This window comes from Chamaea fasciata, unplaced genomic scaffold (assembly GCF_029207755.1).
Source record: "Chamaea fasciata isolate MVZ Bird 193981 ecotype frontalis unplaced genomic scaffold, bChaFas1.0.hap1 SCAF_1, whole genome shotgun sequence".
Taxonomy (NCBI): domain Eukaryota; kingdom Metazoa; phylum Chordata; class Aves; order Passeriformes; family Sylviidae; genus Chamaea; species Chamaea fasciata.
This window is the reverse complement of record NW_027094086.1, coordinates 69992143-70010717: the sequence shown is the minus strand read 5'-3', so window position 1 is coordinate 70010717 and position 18575 is coordinate 69992143. Positions and strand designations below refer to the sequence as shown.

At 39.3% G+C, this 18575-nt stretch overlaps 1 protein-coding gene across 12 annotated transcripts in view; it reads left to right on the top strand.

Moving 5' to 3' along the window:
• Nucleotides 1-18575, top strand: part of IKZF1 (IKAROS family zinc finger 1) — a 71083-nt gene that overhangs the window by 37564 nt on the left and 14944 nt on the right. For 5 of the 12 annotated variants that reach the window (XM_066185673.1, XM_066185699.1, XM_066185664.1 and 2 more), the window contains 2 exons: nt 10949-11209; nt 17104-17271. In XM_066185673.1, coding sequence (XP_066041770.1) covers nt 10949-11209; nt 17104-17271 — 429 coding nt within the window. Of the gene's footprint in view, nt 1-6624; nt 6679-8824; nt 8885-10948; nt 11210-17103; nt 17272-18575 lie in introns of all 12 variants that reach the window. The other 7 variants (XM_066185736.1, XM_066185683.1, XM_066185643.1 and 4 more) reach the window with 3 other exon arrangements.

The window sequence follows — 18575 nt, the reverse complement described above, 5'->3', positions numbered from 1 at the left end:
CCTCTCCTCTCCTCTCCTCTCCTCTCCTCTCCTCTCCTCTCCTCTCCTCTCCTCTCCTCTCCTCTCCTCTCCTCTCTGTCATGTCTGTGGTCTCCTAGAAACCTTCCAACCTGAGTGATTTACAATCACACCATAGCAACTGGTGTAGGAGTTGATTCAAACTTCTAGGCCATGACAGATGCTAAGGAGATAAACAACTGTGGGTAGGGAGGAAATATGTCCAGACTGCTCTTTGTGGAAGGAGTTAGAGGAACAGTAGGTAAAGGTTTCCTGTTAAGCCAAGGAGACAAGGGGGAAGCTGCAATATCTTCTCAGCTATGGCTGCAACTGGACTCAAGTTTCACAGCATTCTCAGTGTGGGTTTACTTTTTCTCCATTCCCCCCAGCCCCCCACCATAGGAAGCTCAAGATGTCTTAAAAATCTGAATACCACTAAAAGTCTAAGAGATTTAAGCTCCCATATGATTTTGATACTTCAAAACTGCTCTCCACTGCCACACAGTTGCTTCTAGTCTGTGTGGTGCTGCAGTGGACCAGGGATTTCATAGTGTCCCTCTGTTGCAGATTGGAAAGCAATTGCTGAACCATCTCTGGTATTTGAAATGTCCTTTTTATTAACTAATGCACTACTGATCAGCTTACAAGTTATATCAAACAGAGTTTGTGAGGAGGTAACAAATGCCTGCCTGCACATGCAAGCTAAATAGAGGAAGCTTCTGAGATGACTGAATGCCCAAGATTCAGATACAGAGCTTGAGACAGTGGTCTAATTTCGTAGTGGATCAGCATTTTCCAGGGTGGTCTGTTTTCTGATAATCTAGTTTCACTAGTTTCTGAAGTTGGGGTGCCTCAAAACATTAGTTGCTTTTGTAAAAATCTTTTGCTGATAGACAAATGTTGAAGTAATTGGTAGGCCAATTGAAATGAGTGGAAGAGTGTTGGAACACTAATTAGACCATATTGGATTATTCTGTTCTATACCTCATCCAGAGATAAGGTTTTGGTGGGATAATTTCTGTGGTCTGAGTTGTATAAGTTTCTGATGTTCATAATAGACAGTTTTGGGCTCCTTGTCACAGTTTAGTTGAGCGATTTGAGCTATTGGAGACTATTCAGTTTAAAACCTATTATTTTGAAAGACTTGTCTCTTGAAGCTCTGCCGGCAAGGTGTTGGCTTGGATGATTTGTTCTATCCAAGTTAAGAAAATGTTTGCCTTTTGAAGTAAGATCACTCAGCATGGTGATTGTGACTGTCTGAAGATGGTGATCTTGACTGTGTTTCCAAGGAGTTTCAAATGTCAGATTATTGATTCAACAGAGGTAAAATAATTTTAAAATGCCTTTCACACTCATCAGCCTTAGCTGTTGCTGAAGAGTTGTTCAGACTTTGAGGAGGCTGCACCTGAGTGGATTGCCTCTCTGTTCTGGAGGCATGGTGATACCTGCACCAGAAACTTGGCTAAATTTCAATTCTGCAGCATAGTTACTTTCTGGTTTTGGAGACACACTTCATGACAGAAGTAGGGACTCCTAAATTCAGTTGTTTCAAATCACAGCTGAGCTGTGATTGCAGATCAGAATTAGGAAGTTCAGGATGCTGTAATAACTTTTATATATAAAATTATTTAGTCTTAACTTCTGACATATTTTTCCCCACGTCTTTCTGAGAAACCGATTTTTTAAAATATTATCTCCTTCAGATTTTGGAGAAAAACTAGTGAAATCTATGTTTTTCTCTTAGCACTTCACTCAAAGACCCAAGAAAACAGTGTTCAACTCTGCAATTGTTGCATGCCTCACAGAAGAGACATCCAGTGTCAGGGACAATATCATAGCACTAGTGTGGTTAAGGATGGATTCTGTTCAGGAAAGGGAAGGTATGCTTGTTTTTCCTGAGGTAAAAGCAAGAAAACTGCAAGCATGAAAAAATGGTCAGGAAGTGAGGAAATACAGTAAGTCTCTTAAAAATGTATACTAAATGGAGTTTGTAGGCTTCAGAATAATCCGGATCTCTGAGAGTCTGCCAGCATCGTTTGGGGTTTCTTGCCATGTCAGGATAGAGGACTGATTGCCAGAGAGGGAATACAGGTCCCTGTAGCAAAGCATTGTCTGTGATACACAGTGGGAAAGAATTGATATTTTCCTGACTTTTCTTCCCGTCAGGAGCTATCAGGTATGTCCATATTCAGAGAATTTCTTTGAGATTTCTGTAGAAAAATTTTTGCCTCTCCCCCAGAAGATGTAGATGAGGATTTTCTTTTTCTGGAATGTTGAGTAAACTAATCAAGTAAACAGCAGTTTAGACTGCAAAACATTCTCATAAAATTTCTAAAACCCAAATAGAAGAATCTTCAAAAGCATCTGGCAAAATAACTGAGCACTCAGGGTTAATGGACCTAAAGCAGACTTCGTAACTCAGCATCAACTCCTTTGCACAGTCTTGAGAGAGAACATCTACTTTATTACTCATAAAGTAATGACTGTATTTAATTTGCTTTAGTCTAAAATAACGTTCAATATCCCTGGGGGTTTTTTCCCCTGTCAGATGAGCAGGGGCACAGAAGACTCTGCTCAGCAATTTGTTTTTAGAGTAGGCAGGATAATAAAATTTTCATAGTGTATTCCCTCCCAAGTGCTGAATTGGCTGGGTTCCTCTCCATTTCATCCTCTGACCTCTTCTCAAAAGAGGACATTGACAGTGCACAGCTTTGGCACGACACCCAAAGGCACCTCCCCAAACCTAAACGCAGCTGCTTGGTCTAAATTTGGATCTACTGACCCTTTGACAGCTATGGGGAACTATGTACATTTGCGTAAAATGTTGCTTAAGGCATCATCATGGTAGCTGAATGGTCCCTGGAAAAGCCCCTGTGTCCATTCACTGATAGTGAAGGCAGAGCACATTGTTAACATCCATGGACTTGTTAATGCCCATGGACTTGCATGGGCCTGACACTGAGCCAGGGTAGCTCTGTGCCACTCCAGGCAAAAAAAATAAGGATGTGCAAGCATCTCACTGAGCTGGCACATGAAAAGGGGAGGGTTTGCAAAGAAGGGCTAACTTTGCATACAGGGCAAGGCAAAATTAGGTTCTCTGAAGCAATATACAAAATAGTTCATCTCCCTGCCTTTCCCTGAACCACAGAACCAAGGGCACTTCATTGCTCCCAGGTAGGAGTTTTGTTCTTCAGGGCAGCGACTGTTCCCTTTGTCTGATACCTGACCAATACCCTTTGTGTGTATTCAGATTTCATAGCTTTTTTCTTGGTCAAGCAAGCTTAAACTCCCCCTATAACTGCAGTTCACATTATTTATATGTAACTGATCACCTTGTCTGGTTTTAACTGTGTTTCTGCACTTTTTAAGCCATTTGCCTTGTTAAGGGATGCCCGCAGTAGCTCCCAGATAAGGGCAACTTCCAGCCACTGACAGCACGGCTTCATGGAAGAGCCTCGATGTCTCTTCCACCTTTGTGGAGCTTCTGGTCTGCCTGTTGAATTTCAGTATAGTCATTCCTCTTCTCCAAAACACTAATCTTTGCAGGTGCATACTCCCTTCATGTTCTCCCAGCTGCCACGTGCAACTGCCTCTAGCTAGAATTTTGTTGCATTAGTTGATGATTGGTTAACACCCATGACTTTCACTAAAGCATGCTTTGTGGAAGGATTAGAGAAGGGAAATGCTTATAAATATTAGGATATCATATATCCTAGGTATTGCTTTTCTTAAATAGCTGTTGCTGTGTGGGGAAGTGTATAAGCCACAATGATTGTGCCTGTAGTATTTTTGAAGAATGCATCTTCAGAGGTTCCAGTCTCAGCACATAAGTGTGTGGATTCACAGACACACCTGTGTGAGCTGAGAATGTTTTCAAGTATGGTAGTGTTTTTACCTCGCTGTTGTGCATTGTTATTTAAGGTTACTTTGCTTTTTAAAAATTTCTTGCTAAGGGCCCTTTTACTACTCCCTCATCCTTTAATGTCCATATTTTAAAAATCTAGTGAAAGCAGATGAGAAAAAAAAGTTTGAGGATGAAAAGTGCTGTTCTTACTTCTCAAAGCAGAGAATTGTCAACAAAGTCTATTACCAGCTAACCTGCAGCAGTTCCTTTAGCTTCTCCATCATGCAGCCAGTAAAAGATGCAGAGCTTTTCTGATATAGGAAGAATGGATTACACATACATGTAGAAGTTGAGAAACAGGTTTAGTATGGCATTGCCTGACAGTGCTCTTTCTCTTGCTTTTAAAATTTAGTTTTACTTGTAGTTCAGATTATGAATGTTAATCAGCCAGGTAGTTAACTGTCATTTGGAAAAAACAACTTGAATCCAGTACAAAATGTACCAGGAAGTGTCACAACAAAGACAAGAAATATGAACTAGACCAGCCCCTTGGTTTGGTTACAGATCATTTCCTACTGAAACACAAATTTAGAAAGGTATATAAAAGGCTCTTATCTTCAAGTGTATATTTGAGAATATTATTTGAATCTGTCTTTAACCAATGCATCCTTACTGGTCCTGTGGAAAATTCCTGTAGATAACTTAACAGGAGGCTACTGGGAGAATGCACAATGGAGCAAAAGCCACTTCTTGTACCTAGAGAGGACATACTTTGTTGGTTGTTTTGTTAACTTGTTTGATTCTGTACAGTCTGATTTCACTAGAAAATCCCCTAGAAAAACATGTTGATGTGCTTTGCAATGCAGTGAAGCACAGTTCCCTGCTCCTTTCTGCTGAGGACAGGCTGTGCATGCTGACAGGCACTGGTGTCACATGGGGTGGGCACCCCTCCAGGCAGCAGCAGGGAGAAGTAGCAGTCATGGGTGATGACATGGGTGATGACATGGGTGGAGCTCCTCACACCAGTTGTCCCATGGGAGATAGCTTATCTGTGGACGCCTGTGTTTCTGGAATAACATCCATTTGATTGAAAGCCAGAATTAGAGTAGGGAAGAAATTGGCTGCCAAGGGCTGATTGGCACCTGGAGTCAAAGGAAGCAGCATGGACCCTGCAGGGAGGATCTCCTTATCCGTCAGCACCAGCCCCTCTACCTGCAGGTGTGTCCCAGCCGCTCCTGCTACTACTCTTCCTTCTGTTATTTTTATTTCCCTTTGAAAATGCCCTCTAACTTTCAGCATTTTACACAGAGAGACACCACAAACGCTTGATTAACTGGCCAATGCAGTGCTATATGTAGAAAGGAGGGAGCAGAAAAGTAATTTTTAAGACCGCTTGGGTGCATCTGTAGCTAAATAACCAGTTAGTTTGATCAGTCCCATCTGTGTTCTGTTATGTCTTCTGAATTACGCTGAAGAAGAGCTCAAGGCATTGCATTATGGTTCCTTTGCCCAGATCTTTTGTTGTCGTTTTTCACACCCACACAATTCCTCTTGTTGCTTCAATACTCATATGGGAAAGATACTATTAATGGAAACATAATTTAACTTCAAAAATTGGTCTTCATTGTTTGTTGTCAAGTCTGGCTGGTGAATAATGACTCCTTAAATATTCTGTGGAAAAACAACTTTCATTTCTGAGAATGGCATCCTCTACCTGCAGTGCTCTTGTGGGGTCAGAACAGAGCTGACACCACAGTAAGTGACCATGATGTGAAAAGGAAAGGGGGAAGGATTTCAGTGCATAAAGCCAAATGCTAAAGCTTTCGTGTGCCATTACAAAACAGAATAGTTGTTATGTATTCTATCAGAAATAACAGGTGGGATTGCTGTCAATTTTCTGTTTTCTGAGTACCTATGTAAACAAAAAGAGATCCTGTCTGCATTTATTGACACATTTTGGCATGCTGAGGTGATTTATTTTGGCCTGATAAGTGGGATTTCTTCATCTTATTCTGCCTTTTTAGCAACATTTTCTGTCATTTGTTAGAAAGGATGGTTTTGGGTTTTGTTTTTTTTTTTTCCACCAGTTACAGTGATAAGGTACTGTTCAAATCAGTCAGGTATGACTGCTGGTTGAATAGTTACAGTGTCTTCATGAGCTTGGATTTTAAAGCTACCATTTAAGCATCAACTAATATCAACAGAATACTTCTGACTTGTCTTGGAATAACAAGTGAGCCATGAGAACAAAAAATTACATGCACCCAAACTATTTGCAGCAACTTGAAGAGAAATCTTTCTCTGTTCTTGGCTACAAAGCACAAACAAGACATTGCATGACACAAAACTGAATTATTTGGGTAATTTTCAAAGTCTAAAGGAAAAATTCTTAAATGCAGGTATATGCCACAAGATAGTTTAGTACTTACTGGGGTAAAAGTTCAAATCCCATAAAAAATCAAAGGGAGTAAGGGAACTCTATTGTTTAAATGCCTTAGATGCTTCAGTGTGATTTGTCTTTCTCTATTACTCTTTAAATACCTTGAATAGCCAGGTCTTATGCTTTTTACTTCTTTAAAACTTCCACTGGAGAACAATATGACTTGGGAGGTGAATGCCCCCTTCCAAATGTAATTATGGCCCAGGTACTTAGACCTATGCCATTGCCAAAGTCTCACAAAACTGAAAGTATTTTACAGCTGGGAGGGAGTCCCATAGCTAAAAGAGAAGGTAAATTGGATTGAAAACAAATTACTAATTGTTGCCATGCATCTTTTTTCCAGCTGCCTATTTCTCTGTGCTTCGAAAGCCACCCTCTACAGCCAGTTTCCCAGGAGGTCTGTTTGTTTTCTCCTTTCCTCTTACTATCAACTCTTTCACTCGTTGCAAAATGCCTCCCTTCCATGTCCATGTTGCTCAGCTCTTTCCAGGGAAGCGTGACACTGTCTATTCTCATGCCATTCTGCTTTCCTGACTGCCCCAGCCCAAGTCTGATGCAGAGCCAGCAACGCTGCTCTTCAGTGATAAATTATATTATCACCTCTCTCCCCTGTGATACACCAATTTATTTTTTTTCCTAAGACTTGTGTAAATCACCTTTAGCTATAGAATACTGAACAGATGTTTTAACATTAATTTAAAATTCTCTTCAGAAAATCCCAAGTGAAACTCCCAATAAACATAAGAGAGCACAAGGGACCCAGCCAGTGCCCTGCTTTTAGGTAATTTTTCCACACTCTGGATAGGTAAAAAGGGAGTGGGAGAAAGCTGTCAGTTCAGTAACATCAAAGAACTCTGCACCCCTTCCATAGAAAAAAGGGTTTGTATTAAACACCCCTGAATTGTGATAATGTGTACAAAGAGAATAAAATACTGAGCCTGTTAAGGTCACCTCCAACCAAATTGAAGTTAATTAATTAATGAATAATTTCTTAATGATGTTACAAGAGCCAATGAGAAATTATTACCATGAGCTATTTTAAAGCTAATTAATATCTGCATATGTGTGTACATAGCTATGGATGTGCACAGAAATGATTCCTACAAAACTCTATCAGGTAACAGTTTCAGAAACCAGTACAAAGTCTGAGTATATTCTTAATCAGTGCACATGAAAAGTATGGTTTACAGGTATTTTTCACATTGTTCACATTGTTGTTGCTCCATAAGTGATTTCATCACTATTACAAGGGAGGGACAAGAATCACTCTCACAAAAGTAGAAAACACTGATGGTTTTTATTTCCAGTATAAGTCCCCACAGAAAAAAAAAAAAAAAAAAAAAGTATAAGAAAGTATTATAAGAAAGCATTATAAGAAAGTATACCCTGCCTTCCCTATTATTCAGATTTAATAAAAATCCTCATGATTTCTACTGGAGTGATTTCTCTCTCCTGTTGTGTCTCCTGCATCAGTAGGGCTCTTTTCACTAGTTCTCATATTGCAGACAGATTTGCAAGAAGTTTGAACAGGGACAGTTTGTTTCTTTTGTTAATTAGACCTATAAATTTCTGTGAGGACCCAAGATGAGTCAGGTGCCCTCAATGTCTATCAGCTCTCACTGGCAAAGTGAGCTCTGCATGTAAACTGAGCCCCTGCCATGAGCTGCGCTGCCAAATGGATTCACATCCTGGCTATTCAGCCTGATCTGCATGGGGACATTCATTGAGCAGTACAGCTGCAGCAGTCCAGGACATAGCTGTGGAGAGCTTTAGTGAATATTGACTGGATCAATATCCCTGTCATTGCTTATGTCAAGTAATGAACTCCAGCATTACCTGTGTCAGCATGTCCAATGACATGGTAATTTGTATGTGGCTACTCATAATATGCAGGCTATAACATATTTGTACAACTGTTTTTTGTAAATACATTATGAGGACAAGCCTTAGAAATACAAGCCAAAAATATACCAGTATACACAATAATAAATACATATATATGTAAACCTGAATACCCTCTTCTTCCATTGCATAAGACCAGTGGGCGTGAGAACAAAACAACACAATTTCACTTTTTATAACTGCAGAGACTAGAAACAAGGATGTGTAAGGAAGAGATCTCTGTCACAGAAAGAGGGCATATTGGCAAAAAAAAAAATTCTGAGGAAGCTGCACTGTAGGGGCCTGCATTGACCCTTTTGAGACACTAGCAAGAGTTCCTCTTGACTTCAGCAGGAGTTAATGCTCAGGCAAGGGGAATACCCAAGAGTACATTATGCTTCTAGATAACAGGATAAAACTTGTTGGCTGCTTTGGAAGAAAAGGGCATTTTCGCAAATGGGAGTTGTTCTAGACAAGTCAGGATTCCCCTGCCAGCTGTCCTTCTCCTGTTCCTCCTTCATCCTAAACTGCTTATGTTGCTTCTGTGATGATAATTTTGTCTTTCTCCTAGGTATTTATCTTATAGCAATAGTGCCATCTTCTTTTACATTTACTGCTAGCAGTACCACAAACCAGCATCCTGTTTGCCTTCTTTATTGCAGCTGCATACGGGGCGGAAGGCTTTAGGGACTTTCATGCAATAATTCCCAAATCTTTTTCCAGTAAGTATACTGAAACTCAGTTCACTAGAGAGCATTTCCATCTAGTTCCTACTTCTAAAATTTTTGTTTGTGTCATTTCATTTCTGAGTAATGTATGTTTGTCTGCATGCACGTAAGTAGTCCGATCTTTTTGTTTTGTTCATGTGTATTTTGTTTTAACTTAAATGAAAATCTGCTTTAAAAGCCAGCTTCTCCAAATCCCTGGCAGGCAAGGAGTCTGTAATTGTTTAGTATAAATATATATTTATTATTCTTACCATTGAAAGAAAAAAATTACAGGTAAATTGTGAAAAATCTTGTCATATACCCAAGCCAAGCACTTCAATTGCTTCCATTTGCCATGGTGAAAACAGCAGAATGAGTTTGTAGCCCATTAAATTTGCAGAATCACTTCTGTTTGACCAGTCATACCATCTTTCTAAGTCACTGTGTGGTCCTTTATTTTTTTTGTCTATAACTGAATTATTCCCCTTTTTAGAACATGCATTTTAAAGGAAAACTGCTATTTATGATATACAATTACTCTGTTTTGCACATGATTTCTATTAGAAGTGCAATGCTTGAAAAATCATTAAAATACATAGATTGGTGGACTTTTTTAAGAGGTGTCCAGTCAAGCAGTATTCATAAATGTGAACACCTTTAGGCTTCTGTTTCCCAGTAGGATTTTGAGTCAGATACTCTTGTCAGTTACATCCATGCGGTCTTTTCTGGGACACCTGTGAGGTTGCAGGCTGTGTCAGAGAAGAGCTTGTCAATCCTCTCCATTTCAAAGGAATATTAAGGTCTTTCAATCTCTTGAATTATTTCCTGTAGCTTATTGTTATCACATTGCTAGACCATCACTTTTGAATAAGGTTACCTTAAAAATGTTGTTCCACAAAAGGAAAAGACCTGGACTTTATTGGATGAAACATACCCCACATTCTTAGCTACCCAGTGAAGTAATTTTTTTTTTTTTTTTTTTTTTAGTGGGGTGGGATGAAGGTAGAGGGTTTTTTACTGTATGGAAAGTAAGATTTTGGGCAATGAAATGGTCTTTTTCAGCCTAGTGAAGAAGTATTTATTCACCAAAATCACCAGATTAGAAAAGACGGAAATAACAGCAAGGATTATTTTTTTTCTACATAAAACACTGTACAATCCTGTGGAGAGAAGAGGAATGAATACTGGCATGAACTTGTCTGGATCTTGACCCCTTTCCTTCATGTTAAAGTCTGCTGTGTTCATACCAAATCAAATTTACTAGCCTCTGTGTATCACATGTTGTGAGGCTATGGCAAGTTTACACCTAAATTCATCTTCTGGCTGCAAGCAATTGTCACCTATGGGATTACAACAAAAATGATTTATCCAATAAAGTCATAAGCATTTTTCCAGACGCCTTTTTTTTTTTTTAATGGTATTTTAATCATAGCCTCTGGCTCTAGTTATCCTCTCCTATTACTCAGCAATCCTAATCCTGCTGTCTTAGAAACACAACTGTGGCTCTCATAATTTCCTTAAATTCTTCCTTTCATCCTTCCCTACCCTGCTTTCTGTATCAGTGTTTGTACTCTCCTCTCCCATTGTTGCTTACCCCATAGAACTGCAAACCAAAAATTTGGATTCAGTACAACCTTTGGAATATTCCTGCCAAGTGGAGAACGTTGCATTTTCTGTTCATTTTTATCCATTGGGTTGAGTTACTTACTTTCACAATTGTTTTGGACAAAGCCCTATGAAGTTGATTAATTTTAACTTTCATTCCAATTAGCTTGATTGTCAGAATGAAAGCTATAAACACAAAAATATCAAAGTGACCTAGAAACAGACTTGTAATATTGTTTGGGTTCCCAGCTCCCTGGATGCCTTGTACTTGAATTACTGATATTCACTGTTCATTGCTCCATGTGTTACAAACTCATCACATTACCCATAGAATTATAGTTGAGGTCATAGCATTTGTTATTTAGTGATATTGTACCTGCTGTTTAGAAGTTAACTCCTTTCATGTGATTGTTTCTTTGCCACGTTATTTGTTCTGTTACCAAACTGAGTGGCATCCTGTATTGTTTCTTTCAGCCGGTAATATTAAAATAGAGACTCAGAGTGATGAAGAGAATGGGCGTGCCTGTGAAATGAATGGGGAAGAATGTGCAGAGGATTTACGAATGCTTGATGCCACAGGAGAGAAAATGAATGGCTCACACAATGGCCCAGGCAGCAAGGCTTTGTCAGGAGTTGGAGGCATTCGACTTCCTAACGGAAAGCTAAAATGTGATATCTGTGGGATAATTTGCATCGGTCCCAATGTGCTCATGGTTCACAAACGAAGCCACACTGGTAAGGCCTGCCATAGTTTTTCCTGTAGTTGACAAGAACTGGCCACATATTAGTAACTAAGACTTATTTTCTGTATCATGCACATGTTGCCTCTTGTAAGGTAATGCAGCATTGATGAGCCTTTGGAACTCAGTTATTTTGGTACATCCTTTTGGCCTGCACAGGAATTGAGACTTCTTCATGAAAGTCCATCTATTGGGCTAGAAATAGTGCTGTTTGTTCGGTTTGAAACAAAAAGTTTGAAAAATCAAATTTAAAAGAAAAGTAAAACAGTCATGTTTAATTTCAAAGAGGTTTCTAAGAACTGCTGAAGAGAAACCCATTTGTAGGTAACTCTGAAATTAACCCAGCTCTAATATTTCCAACCAAACAGCAAAGCTCATTATAGATCAGTGATTATGTAAGTGATTGGAAAAATACATATTAAGAGAACTGTATTGACTGACTTAGTAAAAAAATACTTAAATTTCATGTCCAATGTTTCATGAAGTGAAAACAAGTATTGTCACGGCTCAAATGTGCACTAAAATGTTTCCACCAGGACACTAAAAGAGAAATGTAAAGATTTTGTGTTTCATAGCAATAGCTTTTCATTATACAGTGCTGTGAATATTCTTGCCTCAATTTTCTAATTCTGATTAGTCTCAGAGAGGACCAAAAATGAAGAGGCTGAAACAAATGAAAAAGTTAAAAGTGAGTCTCACCTTGCCTGATATAAGATGTCTAAAATTTAGGCTTCCAGTCTAAACTTTAATGTCATTCATAGCTAAAAGAGAAGAACTGGACTGTACTGTTGTTTCACAGAAGTTGCTTTGAAAATAAATTGGGGATTTGGCATTTTTACATGAATATTCCAATGAGAGGGAATTTTAAAATATTTTTAAGGTAAGAATGATCTGTCTTATAGTTACATTCAACTGAAATAGTTGTGCCAATAAACATATAGATACTGTCTTCCTCCGTCTCCTCACAGTCTTGCTTGAATAACTTTCCCAGAATTACTAAATAGTGAGATTAACAAAATGCTTTCAGAGTTTAATGGAGAGGATCCATGAAAAGCCCAGTAGTGTGTTCCATTGCCCTCAGTGTTACTGTCTGTCACAGTAACTGTGTCTGTTCAAACTATGGAAGTGTGGGATCTGTTAGTGTAACATGGGTTAGCCACATTCAGAAGCAATGCTGATACATTGCCTGCTTCAAAGTACTCTTCAATTCTATGTGATAAATCCCTCTGTCATGGAAGAGCAGATAATTATTGGAAAATCCACAACTAGTACTCAGAAGAGAGGCTGTAGCCTACTTCCTGGATATAACAAAGTGCTTCTTGATTCTCTTTTTTCTCTTTTCTTTTCTTTTCTTTTCTTTTCTTTTCTTTTCTTTTCTTTTCTTTTCTTTTCTTTTCTTTTCTTTTCTTTTCTTTTCTTTTCTTTTCTTTTCTTTTCTTTTCTTTTCTTTTCTTTTCTTTTCTTTTCTTTTCTTTTCTTTTCTTTTTTTTCTTTCTTTTATTTTCTTTTTTTTCTTTCTCTTCTCTTCTCTTCTCTTCTCTTCTCTTCTCTTCTCTTCTCTTCTCTTCTCTTCTCTTCTCTTCTCTTCTCTTCTCTTCTCTTCTCTTCTCTTCTCTTCTCTTCTCTTCTCTTGATGGTCCTTTAAAAATTGATAAAATGAACATGTAAAATGATTTGTACATGAGGCCTTTTAAACAGACCCATGGGCTGAAGAGGATGCAGTAGTGGTTGAAACAATACGTTGCAACTTGAAATGCACTTAGAGGTAGAAGTCTTTGTGCTTGTTTAAGCAGACTGCTCTTTAGTTAAAAACCCACCACTGCTGCTGGATCAGAGGAGCTGTTTCAGATCCCTAAGGGTCCATGGCAGTGTTTGCACCAGGGCTGAATGGCCTGCGTGAGGACATACTTGACTTTAGGGAGGTGGTGGGCACAGCTGCCTTTGTTTCTTGTGCACTCCTCCCTGGTCCCTGTGACAATGTCCCCAGGGGCCACCTCACTTGGTGCCAGGTCATTTCCCCAGCACAGACCTTCAGCTCCCTGAACTGCTTGCCTGGCAGAGGACCCATTTGCCTGCCAAGGGTGCTTGGGGTGCTACCACACAAGGATTATCATTTGAAGATTCCCCCCCCTGCCTTTGCAGAGCTCTTCCGTTGCCAGCTAGACAGCTAGACCCTCTCTTCAACAAGGGAATGTAGTTCAAGCCTGCACTGGAAGCACCCCACAAGAGGCACTTTGCTCAGGATGATCCCCTTCTTCTACACTCAATAAAACTAAAGGATGTGAAGTTTTGTCCCTGGGTCCTTCCATGGAAAAAATGCCTTTGCTTTCCGTCCTGCCTCATCCTCAGCTCCTCCCCTGAGCAGCCACTTTGAATGAGCTCAGGTGGTTTTTCAGGGGCTGGCAAAGGAGTGGAAGTTCAGAGCTGGTAGTTTAAATTAAAGGGACGTCATGGGGAAACAGTGGTGAGTGCTTTTCCTTTCAGCTGCGCTGTGTAAATTAAAGTCGAAATGGGATATACTATTACAGACGTTTAACTGACTATGCCGAAGCCCATTTCAATACATGCCTGGTGAAGGAATAAGCCTCACAAATGAATTACTTTGCTGCTAATTCATGTAAAACCTGCATATGCAGTGACGTTTTCTTAAATAAATATTTGATAAGTGAACAAAACTCTAGCACACTGAAGTGCCAAAATAAAATGACTGCCTGACCTGATAAAAGACATAATTGCTTTTAATGAATACACCTGCCAAGTGCAGATATGCAGAGCAGCACCTGATATTTCTGCCCTCTCCTGTCTGCAGGCAGCTGTACAGCACTGACTGCTTCCTAGCACCTTACCAGTTGCTTAAAACAGGGCAAATCCCTACTGACAGATGCCCAACTCTTCTCATTCTCCTTCCCTTTCAGCACATTCATTTTCTCCAGCTTGCCACTGTCTTGTTTGATGTTTAAGAAAAAGGAGATTTTGAAAGGAGAAAGAAACTCCTGCTCCCTGATTCTGAAACCTCAGAGTACATTCAGGCTTCTCTTGCTCACTGTGCATATTTCTGCATGTACATGCATATCTGTGCATGTGTGTGCATAGGTGTATATATTGCCTTCTTATATGTATACCAAGTTAATTCACCAGTTAGTTCACTCACATCTTGTTACTTGGTTTTGAATGTCTCAAATTTATTTAGAAAGAGAGCTCTGCAAGTCTCTGAGTGTTAGGTGACCTTGTCATTGTTTAAGAAATTAGAAATATTTTAATTAAGATTATAAGTATTCTTCACTGAGTAAGTGGTCCAGGGCCCAAGCTTCTACTAAAGCTTGCAAATCAATGCAATGATGAAAATGGTTGATTGAATTCAGGGTTCCGTTGCAATTTTTGTTCCTGGGCCTTTATTTGGTCATGGCTACATGCCCAAGGCAGGTATGAACTGTTCAGACCTGGAGAAAATAACACACTGTTCACACTGTGGAGAAAAAGAGTCATTATGTATTTTTTCTTTCCATCCTGTTCCATCCTCGTTTTTGGATGTAACACCATATCCAGTAACCTTCCATCAGTGGCTGTCAGCATCCTGGCAGGTCTGGGAGTTTTGCTGGGCTCCTAAAGAAGGCATTCCTCACCCCAGTAGTTGCAGCATGGACAGCTAAGGGCCAGCCAAGCTACACATAGCTTCAGGGTCTTTTGGTGACAATGTTGTTTCACTTCTACAGCAACATGAGTTCAGGCTTCTTTACATCTTATCCCGCTCTAAGTTCTGTAGAAGTATTTGGCATGCAGAAGTCTCATTTGAAGTGCTTCGTCTGTCTTTTCCACCTAGTGCAAGACTTAACCCTGTATTTGGGAGAGCTGTAGGCTAGAGACACATTGCATTCTTACTTTGCTTTACGTTTCATTCGTGGAGTACTTTAAAGATTCTTGATTTGTCTTCTTACAGTCCTCTGAGTAAAAATAACAGAAATGAATACTAGAAAAGCTGCTTAGTAAGAATTAACTATTTCTTCTGAATGTGTCCCCCTTGCTGAGCTGAATTCTTCCGTTTACTGTTTCAGTCCATTTCTGAAAAATACTTTCTGCACTGAGTAACTGCCCCAAAGATTGAGAAGTAGAGAGACCCTTACCGGTTTTTTTTCTCCCTATCCATGCCATGCATGGCTTATGAAGTACATTGCAAAGTCCTGTAAGGCTTATGCTGCCATTTTTGTGTGCCACCCCAGCAGAACCAGATGTGGGAATATTTTAGATGAACAGAGCTATTTGACGGACAAAGAAAGTGAGCTAATTTAGCTTGACAGGCACTGTGCTGCTCTGCTTGAAACTGACCAATGAAAATGTCTTGCCATAAAGGGGATTCATTTTGCTGTTTGCTGAATGCTAAAGGTGCCAGCCCTGATGGCAGAGTTTTTCATATTTTTGGGTTGGGGCAGTGCTGCTGTCTAATTGATCTTCAGCTGTTCTGCTGCATTACCCAGAAGTCAAGAATGATCATGCTGCACATATACACACATGTATGGACATAAAATGTCATCCTAGGTGTGCAGAATGATACATGATGTTTAAGAGAGAGAAGGAAGAAATAGTTTATTTTTTTTTTTTCTTTTAGTATTTTAACTTCAGCACTGAAATCTTAAATACAATGTTATTGTTACACAAAAACTCAAAACTAAGAACAGACCATCTTTGGGCTGTTTCTAATGTTGATGCATTATAATTACTACAACAGATTGAACTGATGCCTAAGAGAAATAAAAATCAGCAAATATGTTTTAAAGGCTAGTCTGACTTAGCTGAGGGCTGTATAGAAAAAGGCATGCAGAAGCAGTTCTTGCTGATAGAATGCTCTTATGTATAATTTTTCTTTTATTCCTATCTGGTACAACTGGAAACGCATTTTATTTCCCACTGATTTCAGAAAAGGCTTCATCCATCTTAAATTAAAAAAAAGAAAAAAGAAAAAAGAGAAAACAAAACACCCAAACTAGTAAAATATCATATTGATTTTAAACAACACTAAAACGCAAAAACCCGCCATATTAATTTTTTCCAAAGGCTTTGATTCACTTCCTTGATAACAGGCACCAGTTTAGACAAATCAAGGCTGTGTCTCTTCGAGTTTTTCCACATCTGTCCAAAGTGTAAACCATCAGAACCTGTTTGTGCAGCTCCTCTGTTCATACTTTACCTAGAGAAGGGTTGGGACTTAGACATGGCAGTACAGGGCTTCCTTTGCACTGTCTTAACTTCTGTGATTTTACTCTCTAGCTTTCTCTCTCTTCTCTGTCTCTTTCCTGATTTGGCTGCTTAGGGACAGACAGGTAATGGAGAAGAAATTGAAAGGGAAAATACAGGGAAAATGTAAATGAAAAGAAGTTATTATAACTGTTATAATGAAGTGCCTTTCATTTAAATATAAGAATGTAACGCTGAAATGAACTTGTGATCCTGAAATGCATTTTTAATGAGTTTCCTTTTTATTTTGCTGCTTCAGTGGCATATTTTAAAGACCCTTTGAAAAAAGCCACATTAAAAACCCCACCAAATGCCACAACATGCAAAATTGGATATTGGTTTATTCCAAAACTGCTGATCAGGAAGAGTGGCTCTTCAACACAAAATGTTGCAGTCACTTTATTTAAATGAGTTTGAATTTGCATTGTGATGTGCCATTCTGATTTAGAAAAAAAAAATTAGATTTTCAGATCAAATTGACCCAGCCAGTGAAGCATTAAGAAACTGGCAGGTTTAGTCTGAAAGCCTCATGTTATATCAAACCTGCAGCCGGTGGAAGTCACAGAGCAGCAGTGAGAAAACAACTTTCTCCCTGAAATCTTTCTCTTGTTACCGCATAAGATTTTTTCGTTCTCACATATTTTCTCCATCTTCCCATAGGAGAACGCCCTTTCCAGTGCAATCAGTGTGGAGCCTCCTTTACCCAGAAGGGCAACCTTCTGCGCCACATAAAGCTGCACTCAGGTGAAAAGCCCTTCAAGTGTCACCTGTGTAACTACGCCTGCCGCCGCAGGGATGCCCTCACAGGACATCTGAGGACTCACTCGGGTAAGTGAAGGTTTGGGAATAACCAGGGCTGCTGATCACCGTACCCACTGAGGAGGTGGGAGTGGCCACCAATCCTGAGAGCTCTTGTCACCCTGAAGAGCTGAGTAGCCCCATCCTGGGGTTAACCAAGCTGTGAGCTGGCCACAGCATGTTAGCAGCAAAGAAATGACTAAACACGTCACACTCATGACCCCTCACCAGAAGAACTGGGTTTTTTCCCATACTTCTTGGCTGATTCAAAGTTTCTGTATTAGAGTTTCGTCTTACAAGCCTCGTGTGAGTAATCCATTTCATGGAAGTACGAACATGACTTAAGTTGATAAATGTTTTAGGGTTAGAGATAATATAAAGTTGAAACACAGTCTTGTATTCATCTTCAGCCTAAGGAGTGAACATTGCCTACAGCATTTAGCAGGAGTTATTTGTTGCACGTTGGTATTACAAGTTCTTTGAAAGAGAGAGTGGGCAGAAGGCAGAGGGTGGGAAAAAGAAAGATAATCTTCCACAAAAGAAGACTCTGATGGAGTTTTTCAGTGCCTGTCTCAACAGTAATATGGAGATATGAATAAATATTTTTTAATAGCTGCACTTTCCCATTACTATGAACCTCTCATTGTTTGATAGAAGCCACAGTCACATACCTTCTGTGAAGTAAAACCAATTTAGCACATTTAAAGTGCCTTTAAAAGCAGAGTGCCATCTCATCTAGTTTCCCAAGCTAAGATGCAAAAGCAAATTGCTATTTGGATGGGAGACTTCCAATACACATTGCTGGAATTAACACTGGTAACGTTACTTGTGAAAGTTGATTTTGTGTTCTGGGTGGCAGGAGGGGAGCTCTCGAAGTGATTTTTTTGTGCTCTAAAAAATTGGGGAAGTTCTTCTCTAGCACACGTATTGAATAATAAGATCCTTAGAGTTGATCCCAGATTTCCAAAATAATTTCCATTTCTCCTGTTTTTTCCCAGCCTGATTGAGGCACACACAAATTTTAAATAGTATTTTCCCTCCCTCTCCCCTTGATGTTATTGGTTTTCCTGGATATACAATTTGAAACATAGCTTTTCATGTATATATATATATGTGTGTATATATATATATATGTATGAAATCTCACCTAGACACTCTTGGCAAACTCTGAGAATTCTGTAGTTAAAGAGGCAGTGCCTAAACTATAGATAATGATTAGTTCCTTTCCTGCAGTTGGCAAATTGACCCAAATACATTAATCTTTAAATAAAATTCAGAAATTAAATTGTGTAACTATCTAAAATTGTGAAATAACATATAAAATAGTAGTTTTG